We start from the raw sequence: 18,879 nt of genomic DNA on the forward strand, positions 1-18,879 counted from the left end.
TACTCCATAAAATCACAGACAAGAAAATAATCTCCGCTAAGAGCTCTGCTTAAAAATGTTACCATGCAACTCCAGATGTCTTGAAAGTCCCTTCAGCTAGTGGAATTCATAGTGGTAAAGCCATCATGAAAAGCAGTTTCTCAGGAGAAGGATGGGAAACAACCCCCACTCCCAAAAAGAAAAGCAGTTTTTTTCAAGTATTCTCAAGTATTCCAGCAAATTTAACTAGCTAAATAAAGGGAGTTTTTGAACATTATTTGGCACATAGCAGGCACTCAATAAATACTGGCTGAATGTTACTTAACTGTTGGAAATAATTCAGTTAACTTTGTATTTATATATTGAAATGTTCTTTAAGTAGCTCTTCAAATATATTTAGATAGCTCAGACATAAAATTCTAAAATATAATTTTGCTAAAAAATGCACATATAAATGGGTAGCATTAACATGCTGAATTGAGTTTCCAGTGGAGAGTTCAGAAACGCTTGGAAACTTCATCTACAGATAGTCGTAACTAAAAGTCATCATTCCTCTGGTTATTGCAGATCAGGGATACTTTATTTGGATCCATGGACTCCTGGAATTACATGCAACAGCAAACGAGTTGATTTTTATGTGCGTTTTTCTGGAGAAAGGAGCCACAGCTTTCATCAAATTATCAAAGGCTTTGTGAGCTTAAAAAAAAAAAAAGGTTAGGAATCACTCTGTTGATGAATGAGATTCCAACAGGCGCTTGTATTGCTTAATTCATGTCTCCTACGGACTCTCAGGCCCAGCAGGAATACGAGAATTCCCCAAGCTTAAATTACTCTAATACTTGGTTACAATTCTTTGGAGTCATGTTATTTAAAAAGCCAATTTTTATGAAGGAACTGTATGAAAATAGACGCTTGGGAGATCTGAAATGTACACATATATAGTGTGCACTTTTTCTTAATTGCTTCCTCTCACGTAGCTCCTTCTCCAGTTAGCTTCACTCTCCCGGTACTCGGGATCTATTCCAGGTGGCCACAGCGATGGATTCTCACAGCAGGGAAAAGCAACCACGTGAAAGATTTCAGACGAAAGAGAAATCACAAATGGTAAATTCTGGGGCTTACTGCAAAAAGTACAGGCTGCCTTTCCTGACTGAGAAATCCTCCAAGTCCCTCAGTGCCCCTGTTAGTAGAAAGACCCAAATCCTTACAAGACCTTCAGTGAAGCAAAGAAGATGCATTATTCACTAACCTGGAAGGGTTGCTAGGGACACCCGCAGCACCGTCTCGGGGAAGAAAGTGTGCCCTCGCCAACAAGTAGGGTCTTCTCGGGTACTGGACTCCAGCAGAGAGTCACCTAGAAGATGAGCAATGACTGGAAGCCGTGTCTGCATCTCCCTTTGAGAGTGCAAGAGAACCTTTGTGCCCTGAAGTAGCTCAAGAATACCTGACTCACCTGAGGAAGAGGCCCTAGCCCTTAGCAGATCCATTGTTTGGCCTCAGATTTGAAGGTGTTGTGAGCCCCTAAGATGTGTACAAAATGGCATGTGTGTTTTTCTGGGAAGAGGCTCTGTGACTTCAAACAGATTCTGGAATGGCTTTGTGACATCCCAAAACATTAGGGACCACTATGATATAGGTATCTACAGTCACTCTGTAAGGGAGACACTGCTTTTCAGAAAGCCTACTTTGTTTTCTCAGTTAATTCCTTCCCTTAAGATGCTGCAGAAAAAACTACTTAGAAGGCCCAATAAAATGGGGAAATTGTCATAAGCAAAACTTGTCCTGCAACCTGATTTTTTAATAAAAATTCCATGTAAAAATAAATACTTCTCAAAGTTAATTGTAGCAAATATGTGCATTAAAAAAAAACCCCACATACACAACCAGGGTATTTTAATTGCCCTGTTTTTGAAATAATGGTATGAAGGACAAGCAAACCTTCTAATTTCAGCCACAAATTGCAGAAAACACAGAGTCCAAGGAGAACTACCCTCACCTCTGAAGCAGTGGTGAGGATCTTTTCAATGAGGAAATACCAGGCGTCAAATATTTAGATTTTGGAATATTTTAATGTCCATTTCTTCAGTGAATGCATTTTGAAATTATTAGAATTAACAATTTAAAAAGAGCAGATCAAAGGAAATATGGAAAATGCAAACAGTTGGTTAATTTCAGATTCGAGGCATGGTATGATTTTTGAAACAACCAATCAAAAAACACTTAACCTTGAGAATCTAGAAATTCAAATGCAGACGTATCTTTGGAAACTACAAATGATTACAGCCCAAGTAACGAGAAGCACGCGGCCCTTTGGCTCACCGTGTCATGTGCAAATGTGCAGGTGTAGTCTCCATGAGTGAAGTCAGTGTCGATGGAGTCATGCGCAGGTGTGGCACAATCTGTGGGACCCTCAAGCTATTTAAGGGTTTCTTCATAACTGATGCTCTACATTTGTTTGCACTGGATAAAATTACGTGTGCTTGTTTATTGTATATGTATGTATCATTCGATCTGAGCTGGGGCTGAGAAGAAAAGAGCAACTGCAACTCAAAGCAACTATTTACACACATTCAGTTCTGAAGTATTGCTTCCTGCCCTAAGTTCCTAAGAGGTATTGCCACCCTGAAGAACTATCCATCCTGTCGATAGCACTTGAGCCCACTGCTTAGGAACCTGTGTGTCTCTAGCAACTATTTGTTCAGTGCCAAGAGATTGAGACGCACAACTTTTCTGCCGCAGAGATTCTGTGGTTCTGCACTGAGGTATGCGCTTCGGAGCAGGGAAGTAGAAGGACCCGAGGGGCTTGATGGCCCAGAGAGAACATCTGCACTGGTTATTTAAGAAGGCTCAGGGTGGTTGTTAAAGACAAATTTAAACTCTGGGTGAGCTGCCCTTTGTCAGAGGCTCCTACTCGCACAATGCTGAACCAGACTTCAGTTTTGCAGCTCTGTAGGTTCCCAGGGTGAGGAAATCACAGACACCTTTGTGGTGGGGGATGGAAAAGAGTTTGATGGGGAAGACTGTATGCAGAGATGAACTTTGTAGAGCACATTTTGAGCACGACAGCAAAGACATCAGCAACCGCCCAGCCCCTCAAAGCTAAGCAGCCTGGAGGTGGGAGGCAAAGGAGAGGACATTCAAATACACACCTTAATACTGATGGCAGAAAAAATCCTAATGTGCCCACAACCCCTACGTACAAACAAGGAAAGCATCAGGTAGTGTTTTTTTTTTTTAAGAAAAAAAATCTGCGGTGTTTTATAAGAATACATTCTTTAGAAGCAAGAGGTATTATCACAGCCATCTTTTCTTCAGTATTGGAAGACCAACAAACTGACAACAAAACCTGGAGGAAAATCTAAAAGTTACTGAGAATGCTCCCAACCCCCGGATGTTGGCATCCTGGCTCCAGCTGTGCTGCGGGGCGGCTGTCCCAGGCACATCCCCTGGAAGGAGGTGGGTCAGAATCACTATTTCACTATGCTGGAAAGGGGAGATCTGTACGTTTTTGGGGGGAGGAGTGATGCTGGGACTTGATGCAGCTGTGAGATTTAGTGAGATTTACCAGTGACAAGCAGACACACAGGGCATGCCAGGAAAGACCAACAGACCAACAGTTCGTCACCAGGGTCACCTGGAAGAATAATGATGATGGCACCTGGGCAACTCTGGCGTGAGTTCACTGTGACATAAACTTCAGACTCAACACAGCAAAACATAATTACAAACAGGATCAAAAACCAAAAGCGTAGAAGCAATTTTCCTCTCAGGTTTTCTCTCCTCCTCCTGGCTGGACACCTCATTTGCACACAGATGACTCTGTCCCTAAGTACAGTGTAAGGACACCACCTCAAGAAGCTGGGATTAGCTCACAAGACTAAATCCTGTCACGAATAGGCCCTGTGCAGTCTGAGAGTGGGAGATAAGGAAGAAACTTCCCGAATCTGTGGAAGTCAGGATAGTGCTGGCGCTGCCTGCCCAGCCAGGTTCCGTCCGGAGCTCCACAGGGAGCAGCCTTGGAGATGTCAGGGGCAGCTGGCGAGCTTCCCCCAGCCCTAGAACTGCACTGGACATGGCTCAGGATCCTGCTCATCCCCTCTCACAGGGAGGAGGCCCCAAGTGGCCAAAACACTAAGAGACATCTTGTCATCATCCTGTGAACTCCCCCACCCCACAGGCTATTTCCTTCCACCCAGAAAAACCCGGCACCCCTTCCCAAACACACACTGCCTGATAAATAAATAAATAAATAAAGGCGACCCTCTGACATTTATTTGGAGTTTCCCCCTTAGACGTGTCAGCTTCCAAGACAAACACCCTCACCCCCGACGGGCAGACCCCTCAGCGGAGGGTTAGGATGAACGGCTTTAAGATACCTGAGGCCTGGGTGCACAGGCTTTGTGCCCGGTGAGCATCTGTAATCTCGGCCTGCATGTGGCGGAACCCCTGAAGCCCTTCGGAGTAGGGAGCTCGGTGCACCCACAGCCTACGAAGGCCCAGGTACCCAGGAAGGCGCAGGTGCCCACGCTCCCCTCTGGCATCCCCTCTCGGTGAATTACTGGCACTTTATATCAGATTCAGAAATGCAAGTATGTGCGTGTATGTGCTTACATAGAAAGGTCAGGTAACTGGGAAACACTATTATGGATACAGAAAAAAATAAAATAAAAACATTGCATTAGGCCCCCCCCTAAAAAAAAAAGTGTCTCGTGAGAAAAAGCAATGAAAATGATATCTTAACCACAGCTTTTGTTTTAAATGTCAAATAATACCCAAAGCCATGATTTCCACTGTGGCCTCTGTCCCTAGACTCCAGGCCAAGGCCAAGCCCTGAAGGCACTTGTTCCCCTCCACGTGCTGAGCGGATACCCGAAGGGGGAGAGTGCAGGAAAGGGAGCAAAGGGAAAGAAATGGATGAAAATGAACCCTGAATAACTGTGATCCACACAGAAGTTAGGGTTGAAATGACCACATAACACCACGTCCAGGGACGGAAACTGTGGCGCTTAGAAAGCATTACAGCCAAATACAAATATTGTGTTTCAACGAACAGAGCACCTGGGGCAGCCTGCGGGTGCTGCCTCACACACTCTTTGAAACGTTGAGCTTGGTGAGTTCATTGGCTTCTTCCATTCCCATTTGTTCACAGTCGTTTTTCTCTATGGCTTGGCCAAACCGAAACTTTTCTTCGGCTTTGATGGGCTCCTTCCAGGGTCTCTTGGAGGACAGGCGAGTGTCCTTGGCTTGTGTGCTGTTATCAGAGCCCAGAGACGTCTTGTCCGGATACTGGACAGAAGGCACCAGGTTGGCAATCTCGTCTGTGGGAGACCGTCCGATGCTGCCATCCACCTGGACGCGGATGTCTGGGGAGATGGACAGTTGGTGCTGTGGCACTACCCCGTTGTCCGTGCACTTTGGGTAAAGGTAGGTCTTCATCTGGCCCTTCCCCTTGACATTCACCGTCCCCCTGTAGTCAAAGTCGTAGCCCATCTTGCTCAAGACACGGTAGCTCTCTTCACTCACCTGGATGCGGCACTCGACACCAGTGGTGTCCATCCTACTGGCGATGTTGACCGTATCCCCCCAGATGTCGTACAGCAGCTTAGTGGTGCCAATGACCCCAGCCGTGAGGGGCCCGTGGTTAAAGCCGACTCTGAGCTTAAAGTTGAACCACAGCATGTTGTTGTTGAAGTCGTCCACCACGCGCATCATCTCCTTGGCGAACTCGAACAGGATCTGCAGGTGCTCTTGTGGGTGGCTGCCATCCTGGGCCTGGGCGGTGTTCAGCCCCGACGCTGCCATGTATGTGGCCCCGATGGTCTTGATCTTCTCAACACTGCTGTAGTCTGGCTTGCTGAGGAGCTCATCAAAGTCCCCGATGAGCTCGTTGAGCACCCGGTAGCACTCCTTGCCTCCTTCATAGTTTTCCTCGTAGAACTCGCCAAAGTTGACGATGCTGGCGAAGATCACGCCTCCGCTGTCGTGGTTCTTGGAATAGGTCTGGGACACCTTCAGCTGCTCAGCCACGTGGTAGGGGATGATGTTACGCAGCAGCCAGTCGGCCTGGTCCCTCATGCTCTGGATCTTGGTACGGTGAAGATCCGCTTCCACATCGCCGTGGTAGTGGAGGCGGTAGCTGACTTCGAATTCTCGGTTCAGGAACCAGACCAACAAGAGCAGGAGGAAGAAGACAAGAATCACCTCCTGGCCAATCAGACTGGCTGGCCTCCTGAGGTCACGTGGCAACGAGCTATTGCATGGATTCCTCTCGGAGCTGGAGAGCAAAGACATGAGAAAGGACATACCTTCTGAGTGCATCTTTGAAGGAAAAGGTTACAACTCAGTACTTGCAAGCTCTGAAACAGCCCAGCTAACCAGCATGCAAAGTTTCACTGAGTTCAAACCTTCAGCAACCTGAAGCCATAAAGCAGCCCGCCTCTGGTTTTGGCTGGCTGAAGAAGCTGAGAGATAATAACCAACTATCATTAACTGATTTTTTGTAATTGCCTTTTTTTTTTCTAGAAGTCTTTAGCTTCTTTTAAAGCTTTTTTCCCCATCTTTTAATTTTAAGAAATCTCAACATTATAGAAAAGTTATAAGACTAGAAAACAAACACTCATATACCTTTACCCTGTACTCAACAACTGTTAATATTTTGCCATTTTGCTTTCTCTGTCTCTGTCTCTGTCTCTCTCTCTCTCTCTCTCACACACACACACGTTTTGCTGAATATTTTGAAAGTAAGTTGCTGACATGACACTTCAGTTCTAAATATTTCAGTACATATGTCTTAAGAATAAGGATGGTTCTCTATATAACGACAATATCAGTATTATACCTAAGAAATTGAACATTCTCTGATATATTTGCTTCTTAGATTTCTAATCCAACAGACTTGTCATTTTACAAAGAACTTTTATAAGTGCTCTACTCTCTACCTATATAAAAGTTTGACACAATGCCATCTCCCTCGACTCTGGGTTAGTTCTGTTTTGCCTGTGTCATCAAAGGCAACTTTAACATTTTAAAAAAAGAATGTAAGTGTATACTTTTAAGAGTAGTATACACACACTATAAGAAACTCAAATGGTATAAACAATAGAAAACAAGCGTCTTTCCTCTGAGGTACCCGCTGTTGTAACTCTCTGTGGTTGCAGAGTGTTCCTGTACATGGATGTCCTGTAATTTATTCAGATTACTCTCAGTGGACTAGGAGGCCTTGTGTACAATTTTTCCTACCACAAACCATGCTGCAATGAATATTCCTCTACCCCATCTTCTTGCATATGGAATTGCTGAGTCATTTGAAATACTGCACATTTAGAATTTCATTAGAAATTTCCAAATTGTCCTAAGACACTGAACACATTTTTATTCCCTCTGATAACTGAACCAGCTTTCAGGGGGGCTGTTCTCTGGCTTGATGATATTGATGGGAAACAGTTGTGGTCAGAGACTGCAGATGACTGGCCAGCAGCAAAATCTCTTTTAAAATTTCTTAAATATAATTTTTTTCCATTTAAAAATACTACATACTCATCATAAAAAATTTTGGGGAAAAGTAGAAACAAACAAACAAAATAATTCATCCACTGTCCCACCATCCAAAGATAATCACCATTAACATTTGTTGAATTTCCTTCTAGTCATTTTTTATTTTTTTACAACACTGTGAATGTTCTGTTCATATAAATTTTGCAGCCTGAAGCATTTCTCAAGTGCACAGAGCAGGCTACTAGATTTTATGTAATAATGGGCTTGGTTACTACATAATTATATATGAAATTGATGGATCCTTTGGGTTTCTATAGCTCCATGACACAGAAAGCTCAATTTTTTTGTCTTTTTTTTTTGAGACAGGTCTTGCTCTGTTGCCCAGGCTGGAGTGTAGTGGCATGACCATAGTTCGCTGTAACCTCAAACTCCTGGGCTAAGGCAATCTTCCTATCTCAGCCTCCCAAGTAGCTGGAACTACAGGCATGTGCCACCATGTCTGGCTAATATTTCATAGAGATGGGTCTTGCTATGTTGCCCAGGCTTATCTTGAATGCTTGGCATCAAGTGATTCTCCTGCTTCGGCCTCCCAAAGTGCTAGTATTACAGGCATGAACTACCATGACCAGCCTTGATTCTCTAATCAAAGTATTTAATAATTTTTACTCATAATTGTGACTTAAGGATATTAAAAAATAATGAACTTGACCAATGCAGCCATCATAGCCCTCCATGAAGCACAGTTACAAAAGCTCTGGCTTTGGAGTAGAATACCTGGGCTTTATCTGGCTGGACCACAGTAGAGTCCTGGAACCTTAGGAAAGCCATACTATCCTTCTGGGCCTCAACTTCCTCACATGTAAACTGTGAAGATGGACTAGAGTATGGCTACATTCCTTCTGGCTAAGATTCTGTGCAGAAAAGAGGTACCTGAGGCTGTCACCCTCAGAAACACCTGCCTGCAAGGGTGGCCCTCGGCTGGCATCAGGGAGCTTGGATTTGGGGAGAGTTCCCACCATTCCTTGATAAGAGTGGCTCACAAAGCCTATGCTGTTTGTATGTGAGTTTTATGCTGAAGACCTGCTTTCTTTCCGGAAGTCTAGAATTTTGGCACATGCTGGGCAGAGGCTGCCTACCTGACCAGCTCCTAATAAAACCCTGGGTATAGGGTCTCTAATGAGCTTCCCTGGTAGATAACACTTCACATATGCTGCCACAACTCATTGCTCGAGGAATTAAGCACATCCTGTGGACTCTACTGGGAGAGGACTCTTAGAAACTGCTGCTTTCCTCCAAACTTCATCTCACGTATCTTTTCCCTTTGCTGATTTTACTTTGTGTCCTTTCACTGTAATACATCATAGCCATGAGTATGACAATGTGCTCGGTCCTTTAAGTCCACCTGGGGATGGTCTTGGGGACCCCAACATAGGTTCTATGACTCAACGCTTATGAGCCAGGAACCAAAAATGTCCTCTAGGGTAAGGCACCCCATGTGTCACTTATTTATTGAAATAAATGACAATACATATCATGAATCTCAAGTACTAAGCCAAACAACTATTTATGTTAGATGACCAAAACATATTTATGTCCAGCCCCTTAAGTCCTCTGGATGGCTTTTAAATAGAGTGGGGAGAGAATCTAAAATAGGAAGAAGATTTCTCTTTTTGTGAGCACATCTTGTTGGGTTAGGAGTTGTTTTGGTTTCTCAAAGCGGTGATACCAAGGAAAAGCCCCCTTTGTAAGAAGATGTCACCAAGGTTTAACATCAACGGAATGGTACGATGAAGTATTTAAAATCTCTGTGGTAGGATTGGGTGACTTTATCTGGGTTTCCTCAATCGATTACTCTTGTAGCTTTTCCTGCTTTGCTGCTGCCGGGGCCAGCAGTGGGGCCCTACTCTGGAGATGGGTACAGGCCAGTCCTCTCTGGCAGAGGGAACAGCAAAACCTGGGCTAGTGTGAGAGGGAAAGGGAAACAGATTACAGCCTTGGCTTTTTACCTTTGTTTAAAGGAGAAAAAGTCCTAATGCATACATAGTATTTATGGTTAGTAGCCAAGGGGGCTGCCTCACAACAGAGGATGTCTGTAACGAGCAGGTGAGAGAATTACTTCCAATCTATAGCCTGTATTTCTTATTCTAATACAGAAGGAACAAAGGTGATGCTCCTGTTCTCAAATTCAAATAGCAAAAGTCAGTTTCAAAAAGAGGATTTTTATGTGACTAAATGCAAGAGTCAATTTATGACCACAGTTGGATGTTAAAGCATAAGTGGAGTTAGAGTAAAATATAGCATAATCGATTGTCATGGAGAAGAAGAATTTGAGAATAGAGAAAACAAAGATCACTCTCAGTCCTAACCAGCTAAGCAAAGCATTTGTTCTCACTTTGGTGTATTTCAGTGCCGTTTACAATCTACACCTAGGATGCAGTGAGGGAGAGGGTGTCACAAGAGGGGACTGGGGGGGCTTCTGGGGTGCTGGTAATGTTCTATTTCTTGGTCTGGGTGGTAGTTAAATGAGTATGATCACTAGTGAAAATTCAGTGAGCTAAACTCTTATGATCCAGGTATATGTTAATATGGCAATAAAATGTTAACTTCAAAAAAGATGCTAGGTGTTTTGTTTTTAAATACTATAGTTGCAATCATCACTCATTATATCATAAATAGTATATCTCCTATAATTTTTATATATGTAATTACTTAGTTGTAGCTATTTTAATACATACACAATTTCACATAATAAATGAAAATCATGTTTTCCATTATTTGCTACATTTTAATAGTTGTATCTGAGTGCATTTATCATAACAATTTCTTTATTATTGACAACTGAAGTTGCAATGGATTTTCAATATTATCACTCATTGTGATTGATATTTTCTGGCATGCCGCCTTTGCCACATACTGAATTATTGCCTTAGCAAATAAGCAAAAAATGGAATTATCAGGTTGAAGACTATGAACATTTTTATGACTGTTTTTTACAGATTGCCACGTTACTTTCCAAAACTATTGCAATGTTCTGAGAAGTAATGAGGCATGGCAGGAAGAACACGGCCCAGGAGTGAGGGAGGCCAGGGTCTAAGCTCTGCCAAGGACTAGCTGTGTGACCACAAGCAGGTTCCTTAACTTCTCTGAGCCTTGGCTTCATCATCTAAAAAATGGGGACAAAGTCACCTAATATACCAGGTTATTGTGCGGATTAAATAAACTTATATTTTAAATGCCTCGTAGCTAACAAAAAATTAACCACAATTTATCAATGTACCACACCCTTGCCTGCACTGGGCATTCATGTTATAACTTTTTGAAACTCCAATTTAAAAGTCCAAAATGAATGATTATTTGTCAATTAAAAAAAATACCATTCCAATTAAGAGACTAGTCAGAGAAAAAAAGACCAAAAGGAATTGTGCAGTTATTTGGATGTGCAGTGATACTGTGTACACTTCCACATTTGTCTTCTACCCACATTTCCTCTTTTGTGAATTTATTGGTTTCTGTCCTTTATGCAGGTCTTAATTTGCTCTTTTATATAATAGTCCCACAAATATTTTTTGTTTGCCTTGATTTCCTCTCCCTTCCTCTCTAATTTATTAGTCAGTTGTTTCTTTGTGGTTCTATTTTTATTTGTAAAACTAGAAAGTTCTGTTTTAGAAGTTTGAAAACTATTTAATTTTTTCTAGATTTTATATAGTTTAGTTTTTATTTTTGACTCAAGATTTTTAGAATTCATGCTGATGTTTACAGTAAAGCAAGGGTCTGACATTTATTATTTCAAAGTTATAGTCAGTTATTTAAAAATATTTTAGGAAATAACTATTTTTGATTTGTGAGATGTCTTTTGTAACATCCTAAAGTATTACGTGAAATTATACCAACTCTAATATATGTCTAAATAATCATCTTATTTTCCCAATTATATATTATAACTATGATCTGATACTTTAACAAGTAGGTATTTTCCACTTCCTCTTTTAAGAATGCATGTATTGTTCATTTTATTTAAGATACGACTGTTTTCAGGAAGCTTATAAATGAGCAGGAGTAACACAGTCACCCATGTATTTAGATATAGGTACAGAAGTTTACCTGAAATTCTGTACTGCATCAAGGGGTGACGTTACTATGGAACTGCAATTAAAACACAGAAAAACATCATTATAAAAAGCAAAGACAGCACTCTAGAAAGCAACCTGAGAAGAGCTTAAACAAACAACTTTCCTTTTTAGACAGGATGGCGCCGTTGTCATAATCCATGCACGCCCACCGCTGCTTCCACGTCTTTGTTCCCCAATGCTGGGGACAGTCCTTGGAAAAGCCCTCTGCCCCTTTGCTGAGGTTATGCCTCTGTTTACCACCCATACACTCCCTGCCTGGCTGGGCGCAGCTACACTGAAGGGGAGGGGACTCCACCTAAGTAAGAGGACCCTGCGGGTAAAGGAATCCTGGTAAGGGGAGCTCCTACCACCAACCCTGCCCGGAGAGCTGCTACCTGAGCTCTGGGTGAAAAGGCAACAGAGGGTCCCTCACCCCTTTGGCTCTCTAGATCTGGGTGGAAAATCCCCATGGCTGTGACCAAATGATACTCTGAATGGCTAATGAGATTTCTGTGATGGAGCTAAAAGGTTAATAGCAGATTGCTGCATTTCATCCTCTCAGTAAAGAGCTTCATAATGACCATGATCCCAGATGGCCACACCTTCACAACAATAAAAGTATACTTGATTTTGCTTAAAGTAATTTAACTATTCTTTACAATTTCCTTTCAAATACTGAACGACAGTTCTACTTTAAATTTCCTTTTTGATCTTAATGTGCAGGGAATTTGAATATCTTTTATATTGTTATTATCTTATTAAGTAAATTGAGGAAGGAGATTTACTCTGTCCATTACTGACCACTGCTTTAATACTCAAGAATACCTATGACTATTACATTTCCTACTGCTGAGAGGGCAACAAGTTAGATCATTTTTGTGCTTCTGAATTCACTAAGGTAACAGTAATGCTAGTCCTAGGAGGCATCTTGGAAATGTTAAGAGTCCCTCTGCTTGTCATAATAATTTTGGGAGCTGGAATGTTAGCTGCCCTGCAAAGCACAGTAAAAAAATGACCCATGGAACTTTAAACTATCCTGCTTGCTTAAACCCTCTGTAATTGTAAATAGGTGGTTCCTGAATACATGCTAACAGTGAAACATTTGTAAGCAGTTCCAGAAAAAGGCCAATGTCATTATTCCTATGACTCGTGGCATAATATGGGGAATTGTTTTGACACAAGACTTGTAAATAAGGCCCAGGTCATTTGCAAGATCACCCCATGTCTTCACTTCCTCTCCTTCCACAATCTGGTGCCTGTCTTGGTACCTGAGCCCTACTTCAATAGGTCAGAACCAGCAGCTTCCTCATTTTCGCCTCTAGTCTTTGATCCTCTTGACTGTCTTCCATGAAATGCTTCAGGTCTCACCTTCTTAGATTCCAACTCATGTGACTGCTAAATTACGTCTTCCAAGGGTGTCTATATTCAAATATATGGTATGTTGTTATAAATGATTTTCTTTTTCTTTCTTTTGCATATTACTCTCAGGGCATCTTATTAACTTTTTGACATGGTATGTGTTGAAAGCTATTTTGGGCCATGATGGTAAACAACTGTGATTGGGGAGGGTGTCAGTGCCAACGTGCAAACTCGGCCAGGCCTGAGCCAGGCACAGTGTGCCTGACGTGCAGCACGGGTTGCGTACCTGTCTGGGCACAGGGAGACGTAGAGCAGAAGCAGTGGCCCAGCCCCAACGACAGTGGCGAGGGAGGACCTCATCCAGGAGCTGAGCTGGCAGAAGTTACAGTAGTGCACCACAGCGATCAGCGTGGCTGAGCCAGTGAACACGGGGAACTGTAAGAGGTGCAGAGTTAGTGATGGCCGCCCACCTTCCCACCACACACCCCCTGGGCCCTACCTGAGATTTCAGAAGCATTTGCCACTCACCTGTATATCTGTTTAATATAAAAATACCGCTGATACAACCAAATGGCTTATCTACCTGCAATAATTCTTTCTTTTGGCTAGCCAGCAGTCTCAAGGACAGATCAAACCCCTTTAGGTTCTTTATCCAGGGCGTTAGGTTACAAGTGCACACTGGTAATAACACTCTTCTCCAGATGTGTGGAAATGGCACATTGTTCTGGTGGAAAGAAAGGCTGCCTCGGTTGAGAACTACCACCTTCAAAAAGCTTTTCCTTTGGGCACCTACCCACTACCCACTGAAATATAATCTCGTGTTAAAGTACCAAATGCAGTCTTCCTGCCCTGGTAGCTGTTATACTCACTTGTACCAAAAATACAAGCTTCCATAACAGCATTAGTTCATTTTTAATGGAGTTTAACTCAAAAAATCCTTTCCTGATCAACAGCAGCCAATCCAGGTACAAGTCGATTACTTCTGCCAATTCTTCTTCTTCTTCTTCTTTTTTTTTTGAGAAAGTCTTGCTTTGTCACCCCAGGTAAAGTGCAGTGGCGTAATCATAGCTCCCTGAACCTCAAACTCCTGGGCTCAAGTGATCCTCCTGCTTCAGCCTCCTAAGTAGCTGGAACTACAAGCACATGCCACCATGCCTGGCTGATTTTTTTTTTTTTTCCTATTTTTAGTAGAGAGAGGGCCTCACTCTTACTCAGGCTGGTCTCAAACTCCTGATCTCAAACGATCCTCCTGCTCAGCCTCCCAGAGTGCTAGGATTTCTGCCAATTCTGCAGACTGGCACATTAGCGTTTATTGTCTAGAAATGTGGGACAGATGCTTGTTTGTAAAGCATGAAGGAAAAGAACTGACTTGAAACTTGGTGAGGACCAGTGACACTGAAGAGGATTGGTGCCCACTGGGGAGTCCTTGCAGCCTGGCCAACAACAGGGCATGAGCACCTAGACAGGCCTGTGCCAAATCATCTTCTAAAAAGGCTCAAGGTGGCTGGGCACAGTGGCTCACGCCTGTAATCCTAGCTCTCTGGGAGGCCAAGGCGGGCAGATTGCTTGAGGTCAGGAGTTCGAAACCAGCCTGAGCAAGAGTGAGACCCTGTCTCTACTATAAATAGAAAGAAATTAATTGGCCAACTATTATATATAGAAAAAATTAGCCGGGCATGGTGGTGCATGCCTGTAGTCACAGCTACTTGGGAGGCTGAGGCAGAACGATTGCTTGAGCCCAGGAGTTTGAGGTTGCTGTGAGCTAGGCTGATGCCACGGCACTCACTCTAGCCTGTGCAACAAAGTGAGACTCTGTCTCAAAAAAAAAAAAAAAAAAAAAAAAAAGGCTCAAGGTAATACCAGAGTTGTACCTCTTTAAGGGCCTATTTTTAAATTGCCGTCCCAAGTAACAGCTTATTTGAAAAGAGAGAGAGATTTGAAAGTCCAGAAGAATGGGGAAATAAAATTGCCATGTCTTTACTTACGTGTATGTTTGTCTCAAACTCGGAGGTGACATGCGAGTAGACAGCGAGTGCTGGTAGCGACACCAGGATGGCCCCAATGCAGTGGCGTGGGAGCCAGCCAGCGATGCACTCCAGCAGGCGCTTCGTGCAAGCCATGACGTCCTCCAGGAAAAACACCATCCTGTAGGGGAAGGTCTGCAGTGGGTCTCTGCCAGGGGAGATGGGGACAGGCCCCCCCTACTTTCCCCTGTGCTGCTGTCACTGCTCTGGGGTGGGCATGGGAGCAGGCAGAGCCCCGCTTTTCTCACTTTTGGTAGAAGACAAGGAAACTGGGCTCACTCAGCTGCAGTGCATTGACAGCTTTAGTTGTGTGTGGCCACGGCAAAGAAATACTGACTCTCTGGCCATTTCCCACACGGGTGCAGGCACAGTCTAACCCTTTTAGGATTCTGGACAGCTCTGGCTTCCTGATATTTAAAGGATAACAAAGGCCTTGGACTATTTCCAAGAATAACCACAAATATGCTCAAAGGCAGAATACAGAGGCCCTATGAGGAGTGACAGAGGGAACTGAGTCCCCAGCCTGGGGGGCCCTTCTCGATGGTCCCTGAGCCTGCAGAGGTCCGAGGACAACACCAACTGCCCTCATGCTTGGCTGGGGCTGCAGTGGCAGAATGAAACCCAGAGCTGAGATGCGGGAAACTTTCTGGATGAGGCAGGTGAGACCCCGCGCCAGGCTGAGAAGGCAGCACAACTGGTTTCTCTGGGGATCCTACGTATTCCACAGTGCAGATCGTTACTGACCTAGGATCCCAATTATGGCCCTCAGAGGAACCAGAGAAAATCTTCCAGGGTCCTGACTTCTCCTAGGCCTTGATTCCTGGTAAACTGAACTAAATCCCACTACATGCTCATGTGGGAGCACATTGGCCCCCTCATTCATGGGATGCCTGCAGAGCAAGTCCGTGCCGCTGGGCCCAGCACAGCACACTCCCAGCCCTCATGGTCTCTGAACCCAGGCTAGCCTCCATCCTTCAGAACGGGGCCTGCAGGAACAGGGCATAGTGGTTAAAGAAAAAGGTGTGGAGATGCTGCTTGCCTCAGAGCCATTAAGAGGCTACAGGCTCCCGTATCAGAGGGGAATCCAGGGGTGGGCTAGGGTGGGTGGACATGATGGGAATGACTGTAAATGGGGATGAGTTTCCTTTTCAGGAGATAGAACTATCCTAAAATTATACTGTAGTGATGTTTCTACAACTCTGTCAATTTACTAAAAGGCATAGGCTGACAAGCATCTTGCTGAGAGTGACAGGGCCAGATAAGGTGCTCGTGGGTAACATGGGGCAATCTGCCTGCACGTGAATGGAGCATGCTGAGTGTCTGCACTGGGTAAGGGTTCCAGGCTGGTCCTGCAGGCCCAGCTTCCCCAAGAAGCACCTGTGATCTACTCAGATCCTCTTTTTAAAAACAGGTTGTCTTTTTCTTATTGGGCTGTATGGGTTCTTTATACAATAGTCTAGATAGTAGACCCTTGTCAGATCTGATCTGCAAATATCTCCTCTCATTCTGTGGGTTCTCTTTGCTCTCTTCTTCCCCTTCCCTTTTTTTCTTTTTTTGAGAAAAGGTCTCACTGTTGCCCAGGCTGGAGTGCAGAAGCGTCATCACAGCTCACTGCAACCTCAAACTCCTGGCCTCCGAAAGTGTTGGGATTATAGGTGTGAGCCACCATGCCTGGCCTCTCTTTACTTTCTTGATGGTGTTCTTTGCAGCACAAAGTTTAAAAAAAAAATTTTTTTTTTGAGAAAGAGTATCGCTTTGTTGCCCAGGCTAGAGTGAGTGCTGTGGCGTCAGCCTAGCTCACAACCACCTCATACGCCTGGGCTCAAGCAATCCTTCTGCCTCAGCCTCCCAAGTAGCCAGGACTATAGGCATGCACCACCATGCCCGGATAATTTTTTCTATATATATTAGTTGGCTAATTAATTTCTTTCTATTTATAGTAGAGGCGGGGTCTCCCTCTTGCTCAGGCTGGTTTCGAACTCCTGACCTTGAGCAATCTGCCCGCCTTGGCCTCCCAGAGTGCTAGGATTACAGGTGTGAGCCACCACGCCCGGCCACAAAGTTTTAAATTTTGATGAAGTCAAACTTACTTATTTTTCCTTTTGTTGTTTGTGCTTTTGGTGTCACATCTAAGAGACCACCAGCTAATCTCAGCTTGTGAAGATTTGCACCTGTGGCTTCCTCTGAGGTTTGTGGTTTGGCTCTCACATGTGGAAGCAGAGCCCACTGACCCACTGGCTGCCTGTCACTTGCACCCTGCATACCTTTTGTCCTCTCCTTTCTCACTTCCTATCTCCTCACTTTCTCCTTTTAAGTCTCTGACCCTGAAGACCCAGGGACCAGTGGCAGCAGTTGGGGCTGCAGGGCCCACAGGTCCCCTCCTGTGCCTGGACCAGCGTCTGGGAGGAAGGGTGCTGTGACACAGGGCTGGGGTGGGGAGGAAGTGAGGGACTGTCTCCAAAACAAGCTAAGAGAGACTGCTGTCTTCAGACCAGAGTGTGCGCTGCGGTCGGACTATTTGGCCATGATCTGCTGCACCAGAAGAGGGAGCTACAGGCTAAGAGCTAGAGAGCGCCCCACACCCTGTGTTGGCACTTTACCTGACAGACACCACGAGGGACAGCACCTCCAGCAGCAGGGCTGCCCCGAAGACAGCCAGGGCGGCAGGCGGGGGAGGTGTGGTGGAGGCCCCATACTTCAGGAAGCAGGTGATGGAGAGAATGAGAAATACTGTTGTCGACAAGAACACATCCAGAAGGGAGCTGAAGGTAGCACTGGCAAATGTCTTCACGGGAGAATTCTTTATAACCTGTGTGGGGCAGGAGGGGAACTGAATGACTGGAAGCAGCCATGGGTGGCCGCAGAGCATAATGCAGATGGAAAAACACCAATGTTTGCTGAGTGCATGCCTACTCCAGACCTCCTAGGTGACAGTGTTTTAGGTGGGCTATTCCTTGCTACAACCCCACTTGACAATGAGGAAACAGTCACAGAGAAGTTAAGAAACTTGCCCAGGGTCACACGGCAACTGATTATAAACTAGTAGTTCTCATAGACACACTGTGTATTTAGCCTGAAAGATACGTGACTGACTGGCAATGGTAACGACTCTGCATCTGTAAATGCATTGCATGGATGCAAAGTACTGGAAGCTTCTACCAAATGGCTGGGTCCCAAGTTCAGAGTAGTGTGTCAAGTATGATACAGAGGCGTGCACATGCTGTTAGGGAATGAAGGAGGGAGGCAATGATGCTAACTTGTCCAAGAGAAGACTAGGCCTAGGCCCCGTGTTGGTCCTGTAGGGCACGATCTCCATCAATGGTCACAACAGCCCTCAGGGAAGGAAGCACTATAATTTTGGGGTAGAAACTGGGAGGCGAAGGTAGGGTGGCTGTCCCAAGGTCATATAAGGAGCCAGGCCAGGACTCAGTCCCAACAAGCTAATGTCCAGGTGCTCCCCTAACCTCTGTCCAGGGGCCTCTCAAGGTGAAGGCATGGACTCAAAGGTAGGGGCTATAGTTGGGAGAAAGATGCAAACCATTTAAGCTGCTTTCCATCTGGCAACCCACAAAAGACAACGGATGTCAGCTCGGCCTCCCAGCTGGGCTTAGGCTGGATGCAGGGGGCAGAAACGCCCTGTAACCCGTCTGGTCTGGTGCACGTTCCCTTCAGGACAAACTGGCTCTCGGAGCCTCGGCTATACCCCGGATCCCAGGAACTGGGTGGGAGGGGAATAGGGTGAGCCTGGGCAGTGGGGCAAGGCTGGCAGTCAGCCCCTCGTCAGGCCTGGACTCTGCCAAGGCAACCTGGGGACAGGGTTTGGTTCTAGATTCCCTCCAAGAAACTTGTAAGCTCTGGAGGTGTTCCTGTGTCCCAGAGGGTCAGTCTGGCCCTAACTTCTGGAATCCCCTCAG

General features: G+C 44.8%; 1 protein-coding gene across 2 annotated transcripts in view; it reads right to left on the reverse strand.

Annotated features, from left to right (window-relative positions):
• Positions 1–537: 537 nt before the first annotated feature.
• ADCY9 (adenylate cyclase 9) overlaps positions 538–18,879 on the reverse strand; it is a 112,192-nt gene continuing 93,850 nt past the window's right edge. For both annotated transcript variants that reach the window (XM_012743628.2, XM_012743627.3), the window contains exons 7-11: positions 17,566–17,774; positions 14,927–15,086; positions 13,228–13,376; positions 11,575–11,616; positions 538–6,253 (exon numbers count right to left, since the gene is read on the reverse strand). In XM_012743628.2, the coding sequence (XP_012599082.2) occupies positions 5,062–6,253; positions 11,575–11,616; positions 13,228–13,376; positions 14,927–15,086; positions 17,566–17,774 (1,752 nt within the window). In that variant the 3' untranslated portion in view covers positions 538–5,061. The remainder of the gene's footprint in view (positions 6,254–11,574; positions 11,617–13,227; positions 13,377–14,926; positions 15,087–17,565; positions 17,775–18,879) is intronic.

Source organism: Microcebus murinus, chromosome 19 (assembly GCF_040939455.1).
Source record: "Microcebus murinus isolate Inina chromosome 19, M.murinus_Inina_mat1.0, whole genome shotgun sequence".
Taxonomy (NCBI): domain Eukaryota; kingdom Metazoa; phylum Chordata; class Mammalia; order Primates; family Cheirogaleidae; genus Microcebus; species Microcebus murinus.